Source organism: Salvelinus namaycush, chromosome 1, assembly GCF_016432855.1.
Source record: "Salvelinus namaycush isolate Seneca chromosome 1, SaNama_1.0, whole genome shotgun sequence".
Taxonomy (NCBI): domain Eukaryota; kingdom Metazoa; phylum Chordata; class Actinopteri; order Salmoniformes; family Salmonidae; genus Salvelinus; species Salvelinus namaycush.
The window spans coordinates 24731773-24750318 of record NC_052307.1 but is presented as its reverse complement, the minus strand read 5'-3'; the positions used below and the strand labels follow the sequence as shown (position 1 = coordinate 24750318).

At 43.4% G+C, this 18546-nt stretch overlaps 1 protein-coding gene across 3 annotated transcripts; it reads right to left on the bottom strand.

Moving 5' to 3' along the window:
- Positions 1–9621: 9621 nt before the first annotated feature.
- LOC120066754 (ectonucleoside triphosphate diphosphohydrolase 4-like) lies at positions 9622–18275 on the bottom strand. 3 transcript variants are annotated; one of them, XM_039018282.1, is made up of 13 exons: positions 18150–18275; positions 17592–17700; positions 17230–17424; positions 16902–17107; positions 14560–14710; positions 14346–14449; positions 14150–14209; positions 13842–13996; positions 12115–12281; positions 11679–12003; positions 11458–11543; positions 11201–11362; positions 9622–11125 (listed from the first exon to the last, which is right to left on the bottom strand). In XM_039018282.1, exons 2-13 carry the CDS (start codon positions 17597–17599, stop codon positions 10894–10896), a joined length of 1851 nt encoding a protein of 616 aa, XP_038874210.1. In that variant the 5' UTR covers positions 17600–17700; positions 18150–18275; the 3' UTR covers positions 9622–10893. The 3 variants fall into 3 exon arrangements, with proteins under 3 accessions (XP_038874210.1, XP_038874185.1, XP_038816023.1); XM_039018257.1 differs by having other exon boundaries at positions 9622–11087; XM_038960095.1 differs by having other exon boundaries at positions 9622–11087; positions 13866–13996.
- Positions 18276–18546: the final 271 nt, after the last annotated feature.

The following is an 18546-nucleotide window of genomic DNA, read 5'->3' as shown; positions in this document are numbered from 1 at the left end:
CCACTTTGTGGACAACGACTCCCATTTTTAGGGCGAAGAGACAAGATGGCGCCGACAGACATGGCAGCTCTGCTTCTAGCTCTTAAGCAACTTTGCACTATTTCGTTTTTTTGTCTGTTATTTCTTACATTGTTAGCCCAGAAAGTTTATGTTATTACATACAGCCAGAAATAACTTTTGGATATCAGAACGGCGGTAACTCACCAGCATTACGACCAGGAATACGACTTTCCCGAATTGGATCCTTTGTTCGTACCCCCCAGGGCAAGGGAACTTATCCCAGAGGCTGCTCCAAGACACCGCTGGCGGAGAAGAGGTAGTCGGAGTGGACTTCTAGTCCGACTCAGGAGGCATGCACACCATCCACCGCTTCCGAGTATATTACTTGCTAATGTTCAGTCTCTGAACAATAAAGTAGATGAGCTCAGGGCGAGGATCTCCTTCCAGAGAGACATCAAGGACCGTAACATACTCTGTTTCATGGAATCATGGCTCTCTCCGGATATAATGTCCCCATCCATAAGGCCAGCTGGGTTCTGAGTACATCGCGCAGACAGGAATAAAGAACTCTCCAGGAAGAAGAAAGGCGGGGGTGTATGTTTCATGATTAACTACTCATGGTGTGATTCTGATAACATACATAAACTCAAGTCCTTGTGTTCACCCGACCTAGAATACTTCACAATCAAATGACGAACCTATTACCTCACAAAAGAATGATCTTCGGTTATAGTCATAGCCATGTATATTCCCCCTCATGCCGATACCACGACAACCCTCAAAAAACTACACTGTACTTTATGCAAACTGGAAACCACATATCCTGAGTGTAGCTGGAGATTTTAACAAAGCAAATTTGAGGAAAACGCTACCGAAGTTCTACCAATACATAGACTGTGGTACTCGCACTGGAAAGACATTGGACCACTGCTACTCAACTTTTTGAAATGTCTACAAGTCCCTCCCCTGCCCTCCCTTTGGCAAATCTGATCACGACTTCATTTTACTCCTCCCTCCTATATGCAGAAAATCAAACAGGAAGTACCCGTGCTAAGGTCTATTTAACGCTGGTCTGACCAATCGGAATCCATGCTTCAAGATTGTCAGGAAGTGTATAGGAGATGTTGTACCCACTGTAACTATTAAAACCTACCTAAACCAGAAACTGTGGATAGATGGCAGCATTCACGCAAAATTTCAAGCACAAACCACCACATTGAACCATGGCAAGGTGACTGGGAATATGGCCGAATACAAAGAGTGTAGTTATTCCCTGCATAATGCAATCAAACAGGCAAAAGTCAATACAGAGACAAAATGGAGTCGTAACTCAACGGCTCCGACACAAGACGTATGTGGCAGGGTCTACAGACAATCACGGACTACAAAGGAAAAACCATCCACGTCGTGGACACTGACGTCTTCCTTCTGGACAAGCTAAACACCTTCTTCGCCTGCTTTGAGGATACACTGGGCCACTGACGCGGCCCGCTACCAAGGACTGTGGCCTCTCCTTCTCTGTGGCCGACATGAGTGAGACATTTAAGCGTGTTAACCCTCGCAAGGCTGCCGGCCCAGACGGCATCCTTAGATGTGTTCTCAGAACATGCGCAGACCAGCTGGCTGGAGTGTTTACAGCCATATTCAATCTCTCCCTATCCCAGTCTGCTGTCCCAACTTGCTTCAATATGTCTACCATTGTTCCTGTACCCAAGAAAGCAAAGATAAGTGAACTAAATGACTATCGCCCTGTAACACTCACTTCTGTCATCATGAAGTGCTTTGAGAGGCTAGTTAAGGATCATATCACCTTTACCTTACCTGACACCCTGGACCCACTTCAATTTGTTTACCGCCCCAATAGATCAACAGACGATGCAATCGCCATCGCACTACACACTGCCCTATCCCATCTGGACAAAAGGAATACCCATGTAAGAATGCTGTTCATTGACTATAGCTCAGCATTCAACACCATAGTACCCCCCAAGCTCATCATTAAGCTCGAGGCCCTGGGTCTGAACCTCGCCCTGTGCAACTGGGTCCTGGACTTCCTGACAGTCCACACCCCAGCTGGTGAAGGTAGGAAACAATACCTCCACTTTGCTGATTCTCAACACGGGGCCCCACAAGGGTGCATGCTCAGCCCCCTCCTGTACTCCCTGTTTACCCATGACTGCGTGGCCACGCACGCCTCCAACTCAATCATCAAGTTTGCAGACGACACAACAGTAGTAGGCCTGATTACCAACATTGACAAGACAGCCTACAAGGAGGAGGTGAGGGCCCTGGGAGAGTGGTACCAGGAAAATAACCTCTCACTCAACATCAACAAAACAAAGAAGCTGATCGTGGACTTCAACAGCAAAGGGAGTACGCCCCTATCCACATCAACGGGACCACAGTGGAGATGGTGAAATCAGATCATCCTGCCTGATACAGCAACTGCACCGCCCGCAACTGCAGGGCTCTCCAGAGGGTGGTGCAGTCTGCCCAACACAGCACTGGGGGCAAACTACCTGCCTTTCAGGACACCTACAGCACCCGATGTCACAGGAAGGCCAAAAAGATCATCAAGGACATCAACCACCCAAGCTACGGCCTGTTCACCCCACTATCATCCAGAAGGCTAGGTCGGTATAGGTGCATCAGACTGAAAAACAGCTTCTATCTCAAAGAGGAGCAGCATATCAATCCTTTAGTTTCAGATACTCTAGAAATACCAGAACAGGAGTTAATCAATCACAGTTGGTCTGGGATCTTTCAATGGGAGGTTTACTGCTCCAAATCTTCTGTAATGTAGTTTTGGTTCAAAATGGCCTCTAACAACCAAAAAAGCTCAACACGTGTGTTCAAAACCCATTCTCACATTTTCTACATTACATCTCTCAGTAATTTGTTATCTGGCTTTCTGCTATCCACTGACTCTGGTTGCAGACCAGAAGTAAAAATGTAACTTTGAGATCAAATTAGGCCCACCAGTGCAAACCTTAGTTGTGGCAACAGGAACATTTAATTACCTTCTGGCAGTTTGATGTTGATTGACATCTCATTTCACCTCATTTCAAGAAGCATTTATTTTGACGTTAGGCGGCGCATTTTTCAAATCGAGGACGAGGAAGAGAGAATATTAACGTTGGTTGCGAGATACAGAAGAATAAGAAGAAGATACAGAAGAAGAAGAGATAATATTGCCACAGCTCCACGAGCTCTTCAAAGCGATTGGCGAAAGCATCAGATTTGAAGTAAGTTTTAAGGTTTAGCATCGGGTTTAGTTTTCCTGAACAATTTTTACGAAAGTTGATTCGCTGTGTAAGTTAACGTTAGACCTTTGGCAGACAGTTAACCAGATAAGAGAGATCGGTTCCCAATTTAGCCTAACATTATGTTTACATCTGTGCTAGTAATACACACATACAGTGCAGTGTCGTAAGTTACAGTATACGAATGTTTAGCTAATGTGGGGTAACTAGTAGGCTACAGCTGTCAGTGTTCAGCAAGTTGACAATCAGCAATTTGAAATCCATTAACTCAGTTAGATTGTCATACTTGAACTCAAAACGAACAATTGTTATTATCAATATGTTAACATTACTCAAAAGATTACCACAGTTTGCAGATAGCCTGTTTGCTATCGTAAAGTTGTAAGAAATTGTAGCTAGCTAAATTACTTAATGCAGAGTAGGGCTAGCCATGATCTAACTAGTAATTTAGGCTGGTAGTTGATTTTAACGTACAGTTATGATAATGGGCATTTGTAATTGAGATTGGACTAAAATGTGGGTAATTGGATGCTTAGATGTAACCATAGACGGTCTTACTTTTGCATAGGGTCAATTAAACAGGAAAAGAAAGGCAGATATATCAGACTTCTGTTCCAAAAGGACCCAATGGTAAGCCTATTGACAGCAACTCATCAATGTTAGATGTCATAAATGAGGACCGGGAAAAGAAAGTGAAGGAAAACTGTACTTACATTAAAACAATTGCAGATGTGCTCCTACTATTTGCCACTCAAAATGTAGCGCAGAGGTCATCGAGAGTCTGATGACTCTCACAAGGGTCATTTTTTGACAATCTTAGAAGAAATAGCAACGTATGACCCTCTCATAGAGAAAAGGATGAATGCATGTGGCAATGCTAAGTACACAAGACACCAAATCCAGAACAAAGTTATTGAGGGCTTAGCTGAGATGGTACAAAGTAAAATAATAAGAGAAGTAAAAGAAAGTGGATTTTTTAGTGTAATTGCAGATGAAACCAAAGATTTAAAGAAAAAAGAACAAATGGCTTTAGTTGTGAGGTACTATTACAACGGGGTCATCCACGGAAGCTCTTTACACTTTCAGTCAGCTGAAAGCTTAGATGCAGCAGGTCTCACAAGAATTATAGTTGATTGCCTTGAAAAACATGGTCTGGACTACATGGCATGCCGTAATCTGAGGGACAGTCTTCCAGCAGTTCTGAGAGTGCTACAGGTATTCACACTTGAAAATAGTGGTGATAGATCAGTGGAGGCAAGCGGCCTTCTTTCTCAGATAGATTTACATTTCATAGGGCTTTTGGTTACCTTTTGTAAAGTGCTTGGTGATGCCAAATGTCTTTCTGACATGCTCCAATCAAGCTCTCTTGACCTAGCAAGGGCTGTGGATCTAATATGTGCCCTAACACACACATTACAGGACTACAGAAGTGAGTGTTACTTTGGAGAGCTATGGAAAGAGTTTGAAGAGATTGCAGAGCACTGCAAAATAAGTGTACAAACAGTGTGTAAAAAAACAGCCTAAAACAAGCTTAAGATTTCACGACTCATTGATGATGAGCACTGTAGGACAGAAAAATAGTGACCATAGTGATGGTGAGAGCTTCCAAAGAGCTATCTTTTATCAGGTGCTTGACAGTCTCACAGCTGAGCTGCAGAGGTGTTTTTCAAAGAAGAATTGCAAGATAATGCAAGGGGTCCAGTCTCTCAACCCAAAGAATACAACGTTCTTGAATGAGGAGCCTCTGTTTGTCTTTGCTCAGACCTTTGAGTCAGATTTAGAGGACCTCAACATGAGGTTCATCAAACCAAGCGGCTTCTTGATAGGAGAGAGAAAAGTGGAATGTACAGACCGTCTACTCTCCTTGACTTTGTTGTGTTTCTAGAACCTTATAAAGAGATCTTCCATGAGCTATTTCGACTTTGTAAGATTTCTGTTACACCAGTCAGCAGTGCTTCTTGCGAGAGAAGCTTCTCAGCTTTAAAACGAATTAAAACCCACTTTAGGACAACAATGGTTGATGACAGGTCAAGTCACCTCGGAATTCTCAGTGTTGAGTCAAGGAGGGCACGCTCCCTCAACATGGATGAGTTTGTGAAACATTTTGCCAGTTCTCACCAGAACCGCAGAATTATGCTGTTTTAAATCTACCTAGGATATTTCGGTCCCTCTGGTCATGATTAAAACCTGGACTGTGTACTAGCTAGTACACTGACATTCTAAAATGATAAATCCAAAGGATATCATGTCACAGAGATTTAATTTGGTCTTTATTAGGCCAATTCCAAAACTCTTCTTTGCTATTAGTTAACATAATATATATGAGCATAAATATGATACTGTAAATTTGTAATATTGCTGGGCACCAAAATTATTTTTAAAGTCCATTTCTGCTTGATATCTGGTATGTCAAATTGCAGTAAGTTTACCTTTTTGTAAATAAACAATGCAATTGATGTAACACACAAATGCTAGCTTATCTCCTTGGTGCTTGAGCTTTATTTTCTGAAAATATTTTGGATGTTCAACACTTATAGACCCAGATTATATATTCATGAAAACAGAGTGACCCAAGTCTCTCCTGTGTGTGAGAGAAAGAAATTGAGCTGCAGGTAGAGACACTGACTATTCATAGTATGTTAAAGAATTCTAGAGAAGTAACCCTTTTGGACCACACTATCTGTCACATTGAAAACTCCGGGTTAAGTGAATTATCACTTCTACCTCTAATCAGCAATTATAGGATTCATTCATGCTCCTTAGATGCCAGGTTAGGGTTACACACTAATTTTCTGTCATGGTCTATGGACCCCCTGAAGTAGCCTTGGTCACCCCCTGGCCACCCCATGTATAAAACTTTAGTTCTGCCACTGAACAGGACCAAATGTTGATCTACATAAGTAGTTTAAAAGAACGTCACATAAAATAGGTTTCCATCCAATTGCCGACAGATTTTCATGTGAATATTCTAAAAGCATTTTTCCACCAGAGATGTTTCCATCAATTTTACTTTATGAAAGGCTGTGCGTGTTGAGTAGTGCACATAAAACTAGCTGTTGCGGTTAAATTCCCATGTACCTAATACAAAATCCAATTTAAATGGGTTTCCATCGCATTTTCAACTCTACTGATCGTTTTATCACAATTTTTGTGGGGGTTATACAGCGAATGTGACCACTCAGTGCGGGTATAGCCTACTGCATGATGAGTATATTATGGACAAAAGAGCAAGACTATTTTTATTTGTCAAACGGCAGCAAAGCATCTATCATCATGTCACCAGAATAAGATCCTCGGTATTTATTGGAAAGGATCGTCAAGCTCATGACCGTGCACTTTCGCCACCCTGTGAAGTTGATCATAATTTATTTAATCTAGCCTAATAAACTGCATGCTTTCCCAAATCGAAGTGGGAGGACCACACAACACATAATCGCGTGACTCCAAATTGACTTTGATATGATGGTTATTATGTAAATTCTTTCGCATAAAGGCGTTTCCACCGCCATTTCCCGCATAATTAATTTTACCAACCCAAATGACACCAATTTGTCTAGCATATTTTGTTTTGTCGACATTTCAACTGTCTTGAAATGTTTTGTCCAACATTTAGCCTACTCTACTGCATAAAAAGGTTGGATGGAAACCTGTCTAGTGTCGCAAAGACAGAATGATCATCTACTCATTATCAATCATAAAACATTTAAGATGAGGCTACTTAAATTGTTATCAAGATTGTTCTCCCTAGTCTAGACACCTGTCCAGATACAGTATACACTACATCACCAAAGGCATGTGGTCACCCCTTCAAATTAGTGGATTTGGCTATTTCAACCACACCCGTTGCTGATGTGTATAAAATCGAGCACACCACCATGCAATCTCCATAGACAAACATTGGCAGTATAATGGCATTACTGAAGAGTTCAGTGACTTTCAACGTGGAACTGTCATAGGATGCCACTTTTCCAACAAGTCAGTTTGTCAAATTTCTGCCCTGCTAGAGCTGCCCCGGTCAACTGTAATTGATTTGATTCTGAATTGGAAACATCCAGGAGCAACAACGGCTCATTGCGAAGTGGTAGGCCACACAAGCTCACAGAACGGGATCGCCGAGGCGCGTAGAGCATAAAAATTGTATGTCCTTGGTTGCAACACTCACTATCGAGTTCCAAACTGCCTCTGGAAGCAACGTCAGCACAAGGGAGCTTCATGAAATGGGTTTCCATAGCTGAGCAGCTGCACATAAGCCTAAGATCACCATGTGCAATGCCAAGCGTCGGGTGGAGTGGTATAAAGTTTGCTGCCGTTGGACTCTGGAGTAGTGGAAACTCTGCTGGAGGAGGAATAATGTTCTGGGGATGTTTCTCATGGTTCAGCCTATGCCCCTTAGTTCCAGTGAAGGGAAATTTTAACTATACAGCATACAATGGCATTCTTGACGATTCTGTGCTTCCAACTTTGTGGCAACAGTTTGTGGAAGGCCCTTTCCTGTTTCAGCATGACAATACCCCCGTGCAAGGTCCATACAGAAAAGGTTTGTCGAGATCGGTGTGGAAGAACTTGACTGGCCTGCACAAAGCCCTGACCTCAACCCCATCAAACACCTTTGGGATGAATTGGAACGCTGACTGTGAGCCAGGTCTAACTGCCCAACATCACTAATGCTCTTGTGGCTGAATGGAAGCAAGTCCCTCCAGCAATATTCCAACATCTAGTGCAAAGCCTCCCCAGAAGAGTGGAGGCTGCTATTGCAGCAAATGGGGGACCAACTCCATTTTAATGCCCATGGTTTTGAAATGAGATGTTCAACGAGCAGGTGTCCACATACTTTTGGTCATGTAGTGTACTTTAAACTGTATGTCTATGTCTCATATATACATTAAAATGTAATATTCTGCCACAACAGATTTATCCCAATCTAATCCAAGTGGTAAAGCTGTGGAAATAAATTCTCGTTAGTTTGTTTATAAGGCCTACTCTGTTTAAGACAGTGAATGAGGTGCAGCAGAGGCAGGATCAGATGGGATCCCTCCCACAGCCCTACCATCACCTCACAAGTTGTAGCGTAAACTCCTCAAACATCCCGCCTTCAAACTTCCTCACGTAACCAACGTCAGTGCAACTCAGTGGGGAGGGAGGAAGTTGAAGTGGTATGACCCATGTGTAGACAGAGGATGACTCAGCACATGAAGAGCAGCCTCTTGAAGCACCTGCACCACTTGTACACAAATGCTGCTGGTGACAACTACAGCTGGTATACACTTTCAACAATGATCTGAGGGAATTTAAAAATTAGAGCAAATATTGGACTATATTCCCTCTCACATATGCTGTGGCTATTACATGACTATTTCTGATTTGTAACATTCTGCTTGGTTTGATACATTTAATTATATAAGACTACTTACAGGGTAACTGTAAAATGCTACCATGGGTAACAATGCCCCCTATTGGAATTAAAACCATTGGCTGCCCTAGGGTGCAGACAGAGCATCAAAACACATCTGTGATGTGCAATTATGCATGCAGTATGTACTTTCTATAATTCCATATGGACATTGCGATAAGGTTATCTGTGACAGGAATAGTGTAGGCCAGCAGGAGGTTTGTGAGGTTAGACCTTTACTGAATTTACAAATGCGAAGTGCCGACATCTCAGACAGCTACTGTCACTAGTCTCTGGCACTTTGAATTAATGACCACTAGCTAAGCTAAACAATTTGACCAGTTAAATACTGTTGTTTCAGCTCAAAGCATTTCTCACAATTACAGGACAATGACAATAGCCAAGTGGCCACAGAGATAAGGACAATTCATAGTGAAAATAGATAAATCTGTAAAATGCATTGCATGTAATCTGTTCAATGCAGTATTTACATTCCCCATCATAATGGTCAACCTGTATTAAACTAAACGTCCTCGTCAGACTCATCCATCACCAGCTGGCAGACCTGAAATGTAACACAGCACAGATAGGGAGAATGAAAACAAACCCCCAGTGCAGTGTTTCAAACCTGGTCACCCAGACTCTGAGACAGGCCGGCTACAACAACATGGGCTTGGGTGACCTGGTCATTAGTGGCTGACTGCAGCTTAGTAGTCTTGATTGATATCCTTGTGGTACACTCCTTTTCTTCCCGTGCTACTGGGGACGTGTAAACCCTGACCATGGCTGCTGTAAATATGCATGTGTTTATTTACTCAATACTTACGTCACCAGCGGGGACTCAAACTCATCAGCAATTTCCATCCAACTCTCCTCAAGACCACCCAATATATTCCACGTGAACACAAGTGAAAATCAACAGATTGCATTTGATGATTTTTGTAGCTTTCATTGATATTTTGAACCATAAGTCTCAAAACAATCTCTTTATTATTCAACACCAATGGTATTGTAAAACAAAACAAAAATCCTGTGCAAACTGAATTGATCTAAGTACACCCTTCAATATAAATATGGCCTATATGCTTTCATAAACTAACCCCTTTACAGCAGTGATATCACAGCTTCTGAAAACGAAGCCCAGTGTGTTTGTCGAGATTCCAAATGAAATGATCTGCATCCCATCACTTGCCACCATTGAGCTGAAAAGACAGCAGACATTTTTACCCTACCCTTTTACCCAGCAGACATTTTTACCCTGAATCCACACAGGGCTCTGAGCCCTGTGTGGATTCAGCTGATGTGGGCTGGAGTGTCTCTCCAGTGATAAGACAATAAATATTGCACCATTGCAGCTTTGATAAATGCTGCCTGTTCTGCAATAGAAGGCAGAACAAAGGATACAAAGAAACTAAAGTAAAAAAAGAAGCGGTGACAATCAAAATAAGTATGACAGGTGTCTGTCTACACTGAGGAGTACACAGAGGGTAAGCAGAGGCATACACCATTCCTCCACACAATAAATAAGCATTCAGTAATCATGCACCCAAACAGAGCTGCTAGTACACAAACAAATTAAATTGCATCAGGATAATGTGACAGGAAAGGAAGTGAAACTCCACTCAAGTACAGAGAATCTATACATATGAGCTAATACAGTATGTACTCTAAACAGTAACGGTTTCACTATCATCCTCGAACCTGCTCTTGTCTATTCACATTTCCAATTAGTGCACAGCATTGAATCAAAGACAGTAATTTAGGGACTTTCTTTAAAAATGTGTTTTTGATTGACTAATTAGGGGACGTTATGAGGCAGCTGCCATTCGAACCTTACAGGAAGCTTTAACGAAACCGGTGTGACTGGATAAAGTATGCATGGGGAGCTCTCAAACCTCAGGCAAGGATAGTTACACTTAGTACCTAGTTCATATTTCCAGCAACATAAAAAAGGCAGATTGACATCATTAAAAATAAGACAATCATGGCTAACTCAAGTATGCAAACTCAACATGCAAGATCTCCCATACCAGAGTCCCTTCCCAGTGCTGTTTCTCTGTTCATTGGACTCATTCAAAATCCAACTCAGTTTTAGAGTTTTTCGTCATGACCAGCTAACAAATGAAGGCCTGAACATAAAAGTGCAGGCATAGGGACTCCAACTAGGGAAATGAGCTGGTTTTGGCGTGAAAGTTGAAGTCTAGAGGGTGATAGGGAGTGAGGGGGATCCCAGACCCTCCTCTAACCACTCAACAGTAGAGGGGGTGCAGCGCTGCGTGGTACAGCTGTGGATACGTCGGAGTCGCAGCAAGTAGAGCAGGATGGAGAGGAAGACAACCAGGAAGCAGGCCAGAAACAAGTAGTGGTTGTTGACAAAGGAGAAGCTGTGACGCCAGTGGGCGTGGACTCCTTTGAGGGTCTCCTGCTGAATATCCCTTGGAAAGGAATGTAAAAGTGTGGTTTTCTCCATATCCTAATCAGCAAAAATATATTGGCTTATCACAGTGTTAAAGCATGATGAAGTATGACACAGCAAGTGTTCTCTTACCTTAAAGGTAGAAAGCGGGTTCTGTAAAGGATGGCTCCAAGAGTCCATTGCACCTCTTTATCATAAACTAAGAGGGCAGTCCTCAGGTTTTTGTAGTCTATAGGGAAGGAGAAGCCTGAGTGGAATACCTCATACATCCAGGCTGATTTAAAACACTGGTACCTGCACACAAGACAAATGTTTACATGAATTCTCCCCGACAACTCTTTACTATTACTGGACTCAAGTCTTACTAAAGAGCCAGAGCTGGGACTTACTTGAGCCTGTGAACATCAGCGTGAGATGCATATAAGCCTGAGTCAAATCGCTCTTTCAGAGATCTCCACTGGGTGGCGCAGTAACCCTGGAGATGAAGCACAAAGTAGATTGTAAACACAGCCACCATCTTACTGCAATTAGCCTAGGCTATGGTGAAATACATGCATTTCCATGCAGTTAGGAGTGCCATCTACATTGAAGTGCTGCGGTAAGGCCTCACCTTGGCAGCAACAGAATACTTTGAGGAGTTAAAATCACCGCCCATGCGCAACACATCCTCTGTGCAGTAGTAGAACTCAGAGAACCCATAGAACTGGCTGTTGGGGTAGTCGATGGGAGGCTGGTAGATGCCATTGAGGGAGGAGTGAGTCACGTTGGTGCGGTTAAGGAAGGGCTGAAGCAGCTGTCTGCAGTGATCAAAATCCCCTGTGCCACGCAGGTGGAGTTTCTGTGTGGCTGGCCCCACCTCGTCCTGCAGGTCTGTAGGTAGACACGGGTCGAGCAGGGGGGACTCTGCCGTTTCACCTACATGCTGACCCAGGAGCCTGGACAAACCAACTAAAATGAGCTCTCCATAATGACAGCACTGAGCAATGTCAAACTAGTAAACTATCAGTATTATTAGCTGTCATAGCATTTGTGTTAAAGGTTCTTACGTGTTTTTAGTGAGAGTGTTCCTGACAATGCTCTCCTCATATCTTTGTCGAGCAGCATTGCCTCCAAAGCCCAGGAAGGTGGACACATACACCCGGTAGACATGCTCTGTCCGGTGTGCATCGCAACCCAGGTTGAACTCCGCAAGTAAGTTCTTGGCCACTTCCTCCTATAAAAATCAAACATTCAATATCAGCCAGGAAATTACATTCTCTTTTTTCTAGGACTATGTCTACACTAATATCCAACATATTAATTGATAATAGAAAGACTAGATGTATAACAACCATTTACTTAAAGAAACTTTGATCAAGATGACAGTTCTATTAAGTTCCGCATTTAGAAAAAACTGCAGGTGAACTACTTTCACTGGAAAGCAAAAACTACAAGAGTAAGAGCACATGCAAATTGTCATAGTAAATTAAAAACCAAACATTTTTGTGAACTGGCAAAAATAATTGAGCAGGACTGAAAAGCTGATGGACTTGGACTGCTTTAGATGAATGCATTATTATCTGGTCATGGATGTTTTGCACGATGGCTCTTAAGCATTATCTGTGATCTTAAAAGTAGACTCAGCAAAATGACGTTGCCACGAGCAGCACCGCAGATATTGAAATGAGCGAGATGCAAAACTTTGCTCTCACACAGTAACCATGTTTCCATTTAACCGTTTTATGCAAGTACAGTACATGTCGGATAAAAAAAAGAAAGTCATAACAGGCCTGATGGAAACAGAAGATTTGTCAGTAAACTTTCCATACGTCGACAAGATAAAATAAGCTAGACAATGTGGGATCTTTTTGTGTCGGAAAAATTATGCAAGAAATGTCGGCGTTAACACTTACACACAAATATTGATATTATAACCATCATATTGAAGTAAAGTCACCCAATAACATGTGTGGTCCTCCTACGACTCGTCGGGAAACCATACAGTTTGTTAGGCTACAGATTAAACTTCACAGGGTGGTGAAAGTGCAAGGTGATGAGCTTGATGCTCCTTTCCAATAAATATTGAGGATCTTATTCAGGTGATATGATCTATTTTGTTCATAATAAATCTAGGTCCTACCCACACTGTATCTGCGAGCGGTTGTGGGAAAACACGCTATATAATGCAAAATTTTTTGATAGAAAACCATTAGTAGAGTTAAATGCAATGGAAATCCATTTAACTAGTATTTATTTAACCGCAAAAGTTTGTTGTTTTTGTTTTATGTGCACTATGTCATCACACAGCCATTTATCCACAACAAGTCAATTTGATAGAATCTGGTGGGAAAATGCGATTTTAGAATATTTCCATGAAAATCTGTTGCCAATTGGATGGAAAGCTAGCTACAGACAATATCTGCGCATGGGTTCGCTTCATGCTGTAACAGCATGGTAGCCAGAGGATCAAAAACAGCGAAGAAGTTGATTCTTGCACTTTAACGCTCTTAGCTATTGCAGAAATTAACCCACTATGCGGTTTATTGTATGCCTCTACATCAAATTGCAGAGTCTACCTTTAGAGTTTGAACTAACACATTCTGCTATGAAGCAAAGCTGCAGGCTTATCTTTAGAGCAGACCTCCAATAGTCCACTCTGAATGGAGAGGACTTCATCTCCAGAGGACAAACATGATGTTTACAGGTTTAACCAGGGAATGAGTGGTGGGAAGAGAAAATGAGTGAGTGACAAATTAAAAGAGCACAAAAAAGGGAAATTGTTGTTGATAATAACCTGTTGTGGAGAAGCAAAGCTTACAGTTTTGGGCACTTCATATGCTATCTGTGTGGAGACACCCCCCATGTCCAGAACACCAGCAGTCCTTTTCCTCACCAGCACCTCCTGCTGGTCACCTCCAGGTACCTGCACCTCTACTACTGCATCCCTCTCTATAGGAAGGATAGGGGAAGGAGCCAAGGGTCCCATTGAAGAAAAGAATGGAAAACAAATAAAGTGGTGTCAGAGGTAAGTAAAATAAGGGAGTTAAAGTATTCCGTGTGAAGATATGCAGATCTCTTAAGGAAATGTATTTAGATACTTACCACTAGCCACATGATTAAACCTTCCAAGGACAAAGTTGATTCCAATCCATGCATACACACCTGTCCAAAAACAAGGACAATTTATATATTCCAGCATTTCCACTGTTGTGTTACACATTTTCAACACAGATGGTGACATCTCAGTGTTGAATGGCCAGTGTTTAGCTTGCCTGCTACTCTAAACAGGTTAGCTCACCTTCCTGCTTGCCAGAAATGACCTCCACATGGGAATCAGAAAAGAGGAAGTTGAAATGTACAGGGATATCGGTCCGTAGATCCTCCAGAAGTGCTTCCTGTTGACTGAAAAATAGTAAATAAGCCAATGTTAACATGGGAGGTCACATCGGTAATAAAAAATAAACACTTGCAAGTTTCCATCTCAAGATGAGAAATACTCAGTTTTGGTGTACCTGTCAGACAGCACCCTCATTCCAGCCGTGCACAGGATGTAGAGAGGGGTCTCCTGGTGCTTGTGTTTGGGGATGTGCTGGGCAGCAAAGCTCAGCAGGGGGTGGATGTAATCACTGGCCTTCTCTGGTGTTTTTGCAAGCTCTGAGATGCCTACAAAAAAATATTAAGACCATGGATCCGTCTTTATTGGGTGGAATGGATAAGAGCTTTAAACTAAGCCAATGTCTTCTAAACTCGGCAAAAAAAGAAACGTCCTTTTTCAGGACCCTGTCTTTCAAAGATAATTTGTAAAAATCCAAATAACTTCATTGTACAGGGTATAAACACTGTTTCCCATGCTTGTTCAATGAACCATAAACAATTAAGGAACATGCACCTGTGGAACGGTTAACTTCTTGAAGGCCGGTGGGAGTATTCGGTAATTCGGATGACTGACGTGACCAAAGTAAACTGCCTGTTACTCAGGCCCAGAAGCTAGGATATGCATATAATTGGTAGTATTGGAAAGAAAACAATCTGAAATTACTAAAACTGTTCAAATAATGTCTGAGTATAACAGAACTAATATGGCAGGCAAAAACCAGAGGAGAATCCATCCTGAGGGCCTCCCGGGTGGCGCAGTGGTCTAGGGCACTGCATAGCAGTGGGAGGTCCGTGGGGCGACGCACAATTGTCCTAGCGTCGTCCGGGTTAGGGAGGGTTTGGCCAGTAGGGATATCCTTGTCTCATCGCGCACTAGCGACTCCTGTGGCGGCCCCGGCTAACCAGGTCGCCAGGTGCACGGTGTTTCCTTCGACACATTGGTGCGGCTGGCTTCCGGGTTGGATGCGCGCTGTGTTAAGAAGCAGTGCGGCTTGGTTGGGTTGTGTTTCGGAGGACGCATGGCTTTCGACCTTCGTCTCTCCCGAGCCCATATGGGAGTTGTAGCAATGAGACAAGATAGTAACTACTAACAATTGGATAACACGAAATTGGGGAGAAAAGGAGGTAAAATTCAACAAAAAAAATTAAATAAATGAGAATCCATCCTGATTTTTCGGAGCGAAATCGGACAGCAAAAGAAAGATGCCCAGGGTCCCTGCTCATCTGCGTGAACGTGCCTTAGGCATGCTGCAAGGAGGCATGAGGACTGCAGATGTGGCCAGGGCAATAAATTGCAATGTCTGTACTGTGAGACGCCTAAGACAGCACTACAGGGAGACAGGACGGACAGCTGATCGTCCTCGCAGTGGCAGACCATGTGTAACACCTGCTCAGGATCGGTACATCCGAACATCACACCTGCGGGACAGGTACAGGATGGCAACAACAACTGCCCGAGTTAGACCAGGAACGCACAATCCCTCCATCAGTGCTCAGACTGTCCGCAATAGGCTGAGAGAGGCTGGACTGAGGGCTTGTGTGCCTGTTGTAAGGCAGGTCCTCACCAAACATCACCGGCAACAACGTCACCTATGGGCACAAACCCACCGTCGCTGGACCAGACAGGACTGGCAGAAAGTGCTCTTCACTGACAAGTCACGGTTGTCTCACCAGGGGTGATGGTCGGATTCGCGTTTATTGTCAAAGGAATGAGCATTACACCGAGGCCTGTACTCTGGAACGGGATCGATTTGGAGGAGGAGGGTCCGACATGGTCTGGGGCGGTGTGTCACAGCATCATCGGACTGAGCTTGTTGTCATTGCAGGCAATCTCAACGCTGTGCGTTACAGGGAAGACATCCTCCTCCCTCATGTGGTACCCTTCCTGCAGGCTCATCCTGACATGACCCTCCATGACAATTCCACCAGCCATACTGCTCGTTCTGTGCGTGAAATCCTGCAAGACAGGAATGTCAGTGTTCTGCCATGGCCAGCGAAGAGCCCGGATCTCAATCCCATTGACCACGTCTAGGACCTGTTGGATCGGAGGGTGAGGGCTAGGGCCATTCCCCCCAGAAATGTCCAGGAACTTGCAGGTGCCTTGTTGGAAGAGTGGGGTAACATCTCACAGCAAGAACTGGCAAATATGGTGCAGTCCATGAGGAGGAGATGCACTACAGTGCTTAATGCAGCTGGTGTTACTTTTGATTTTGACCCCGACCCCCCCTTTGTTCAGGGACACATTATTCAATTTCTGTTAGTCACATGTCTGTGGAACTTGTTCAGTTTATGTCTCAGTTGATGAATCTTGTTATGTTCATACAAATATTTACACCTAAGTTTGCTGAAAATAAACGCAGTTGACAGTGAGATAACGTTTCTTTTTTTGCTGAGTTTACATTATGAAACCAGAGTGTAAATGTATACATGTGGCTCTTCCCAGCAGCACACCAGTCATCAGCAACCAGGTATGTCTCACCTGGCTTGATCTTCATGACCACTGGTTTCCTGTACTGGTCTCTCATCTGTCGTATGTCAAGCAGATCATGGGGATTACCATTGTGCTGGGGCCAACAATACACAAACACCCTGGAGCCACTGCTACCGCAGTCTACCACCAAACCGTAGTTCAGGTTGGGATTGCTGGTGTCGGTGGCCTCCACATCTGTGACTCTTGCCAAGTGTCTGGTGATCAGAGGTGAATGAAAAGATGACAATTTTAAGCCAAATTCAGCTAACCATTTTCTTCCTTGTCTTTTCAGGAATACGTAAGGATATCTTCTAATGTGCAGCTACTAGTGACTCACCTATGGAAGTAGTTGTCCTTTCTGATCCAGCTGTCCTGGCCCTTTCCTGTTACCAACACCAGGTAAAGCAGTCCTAGCAATCCCACCAGCAGACCAAATAAGAGTAGCTGCCTGAATGAAGGTAGCAGTAGACGAGGAAGAACCAGGGGTGACAGGCTGAAGTGCCAGGAGGCTGGGAGGCACGAGAAGCTGATCCTGTAAGGACAAGTGAGACCTTGGTATGTATGGATAAATACACTTTGACTAGTCTATGCAATAGCGGCATGCACGCCGACCATGGAATAATAATTAAAGGGTAGAGCAAAATGTGACACATTTTGCCAAACACTTCCTTAGTCCTCTACTCAGTCGGTCGAGCCTACCTTCCCATGACGTGGACTGTCCTAGTTCACTGGATGAAAATCATTCAAAGGGGACACGAGTCTGGGGTGTTGGCTTCAGAGCCTCACCATTTCGCCATCTGCTCATTGTCTTGATAAAATAAAATAAACACGTTAGCAACAAGCTAAGTAGTAATTATTACTGATGGCATCGATACCAACGCGTGTCAATACCAAATGGTGACATTTGGCCACTAGTGCATCCACCGGCACAACTGCCACGTAGTAACCGTACTGCATTGCATAATAATGTAATGATACTGGTCCGATTTTAACTAGTTAGCTTGCTAGCTGGTTTAGTTAGCCAAGACAATACGTTAGCTGGCTAGGTAGCGTTTCCTAGTCTATTGGGTAAACAATATAACTGTTAGCTAGCAAGCTTATTAAGCGGGCGAATGTTTGGATTCTGGCTAGCGAAACAAACAGATCACTGGTTAACCAACGACGATAGCCGTGGTATTGCTAGGCTACCGTTAGCCCCTGTACTAGGAGTATGCTATGCCCACGGTCCATCTAAAACCAAACTTAAAATGTACTTACCGTTGCGTTTCGAACGACTTCGTTGCATAACATTTACATTAGCTCGTTTGCTGCTGAATATTGTTACTAATACTATTGGGAGGATGCGCTAACAGCACCCTAACTAGCTAGTATTCAGTGCGCAAGTCAGGCAGATGTGACGTAGCTAGTAAAAGGTGCGGTGCGAATGTTTTTAAATCATTGGCACTCCCTGGCGGCTTTCACTGGTATAGCATGCTTGCTCAGGGTTGGGAAACTGGCAGCATGCGGCCCCCCTTTTGAAGGTCCTCTGATCCTTTTTGGAGGGGGACTCAGGCGGTGTCTCTGCTTACTGTTGCGAGGGAAAATACACAAGGTGCAATTTCGAAATTTAGTTGTGCATCAGTTTTCTTGCTGCCCCTCATGAGTTTAGATTGGT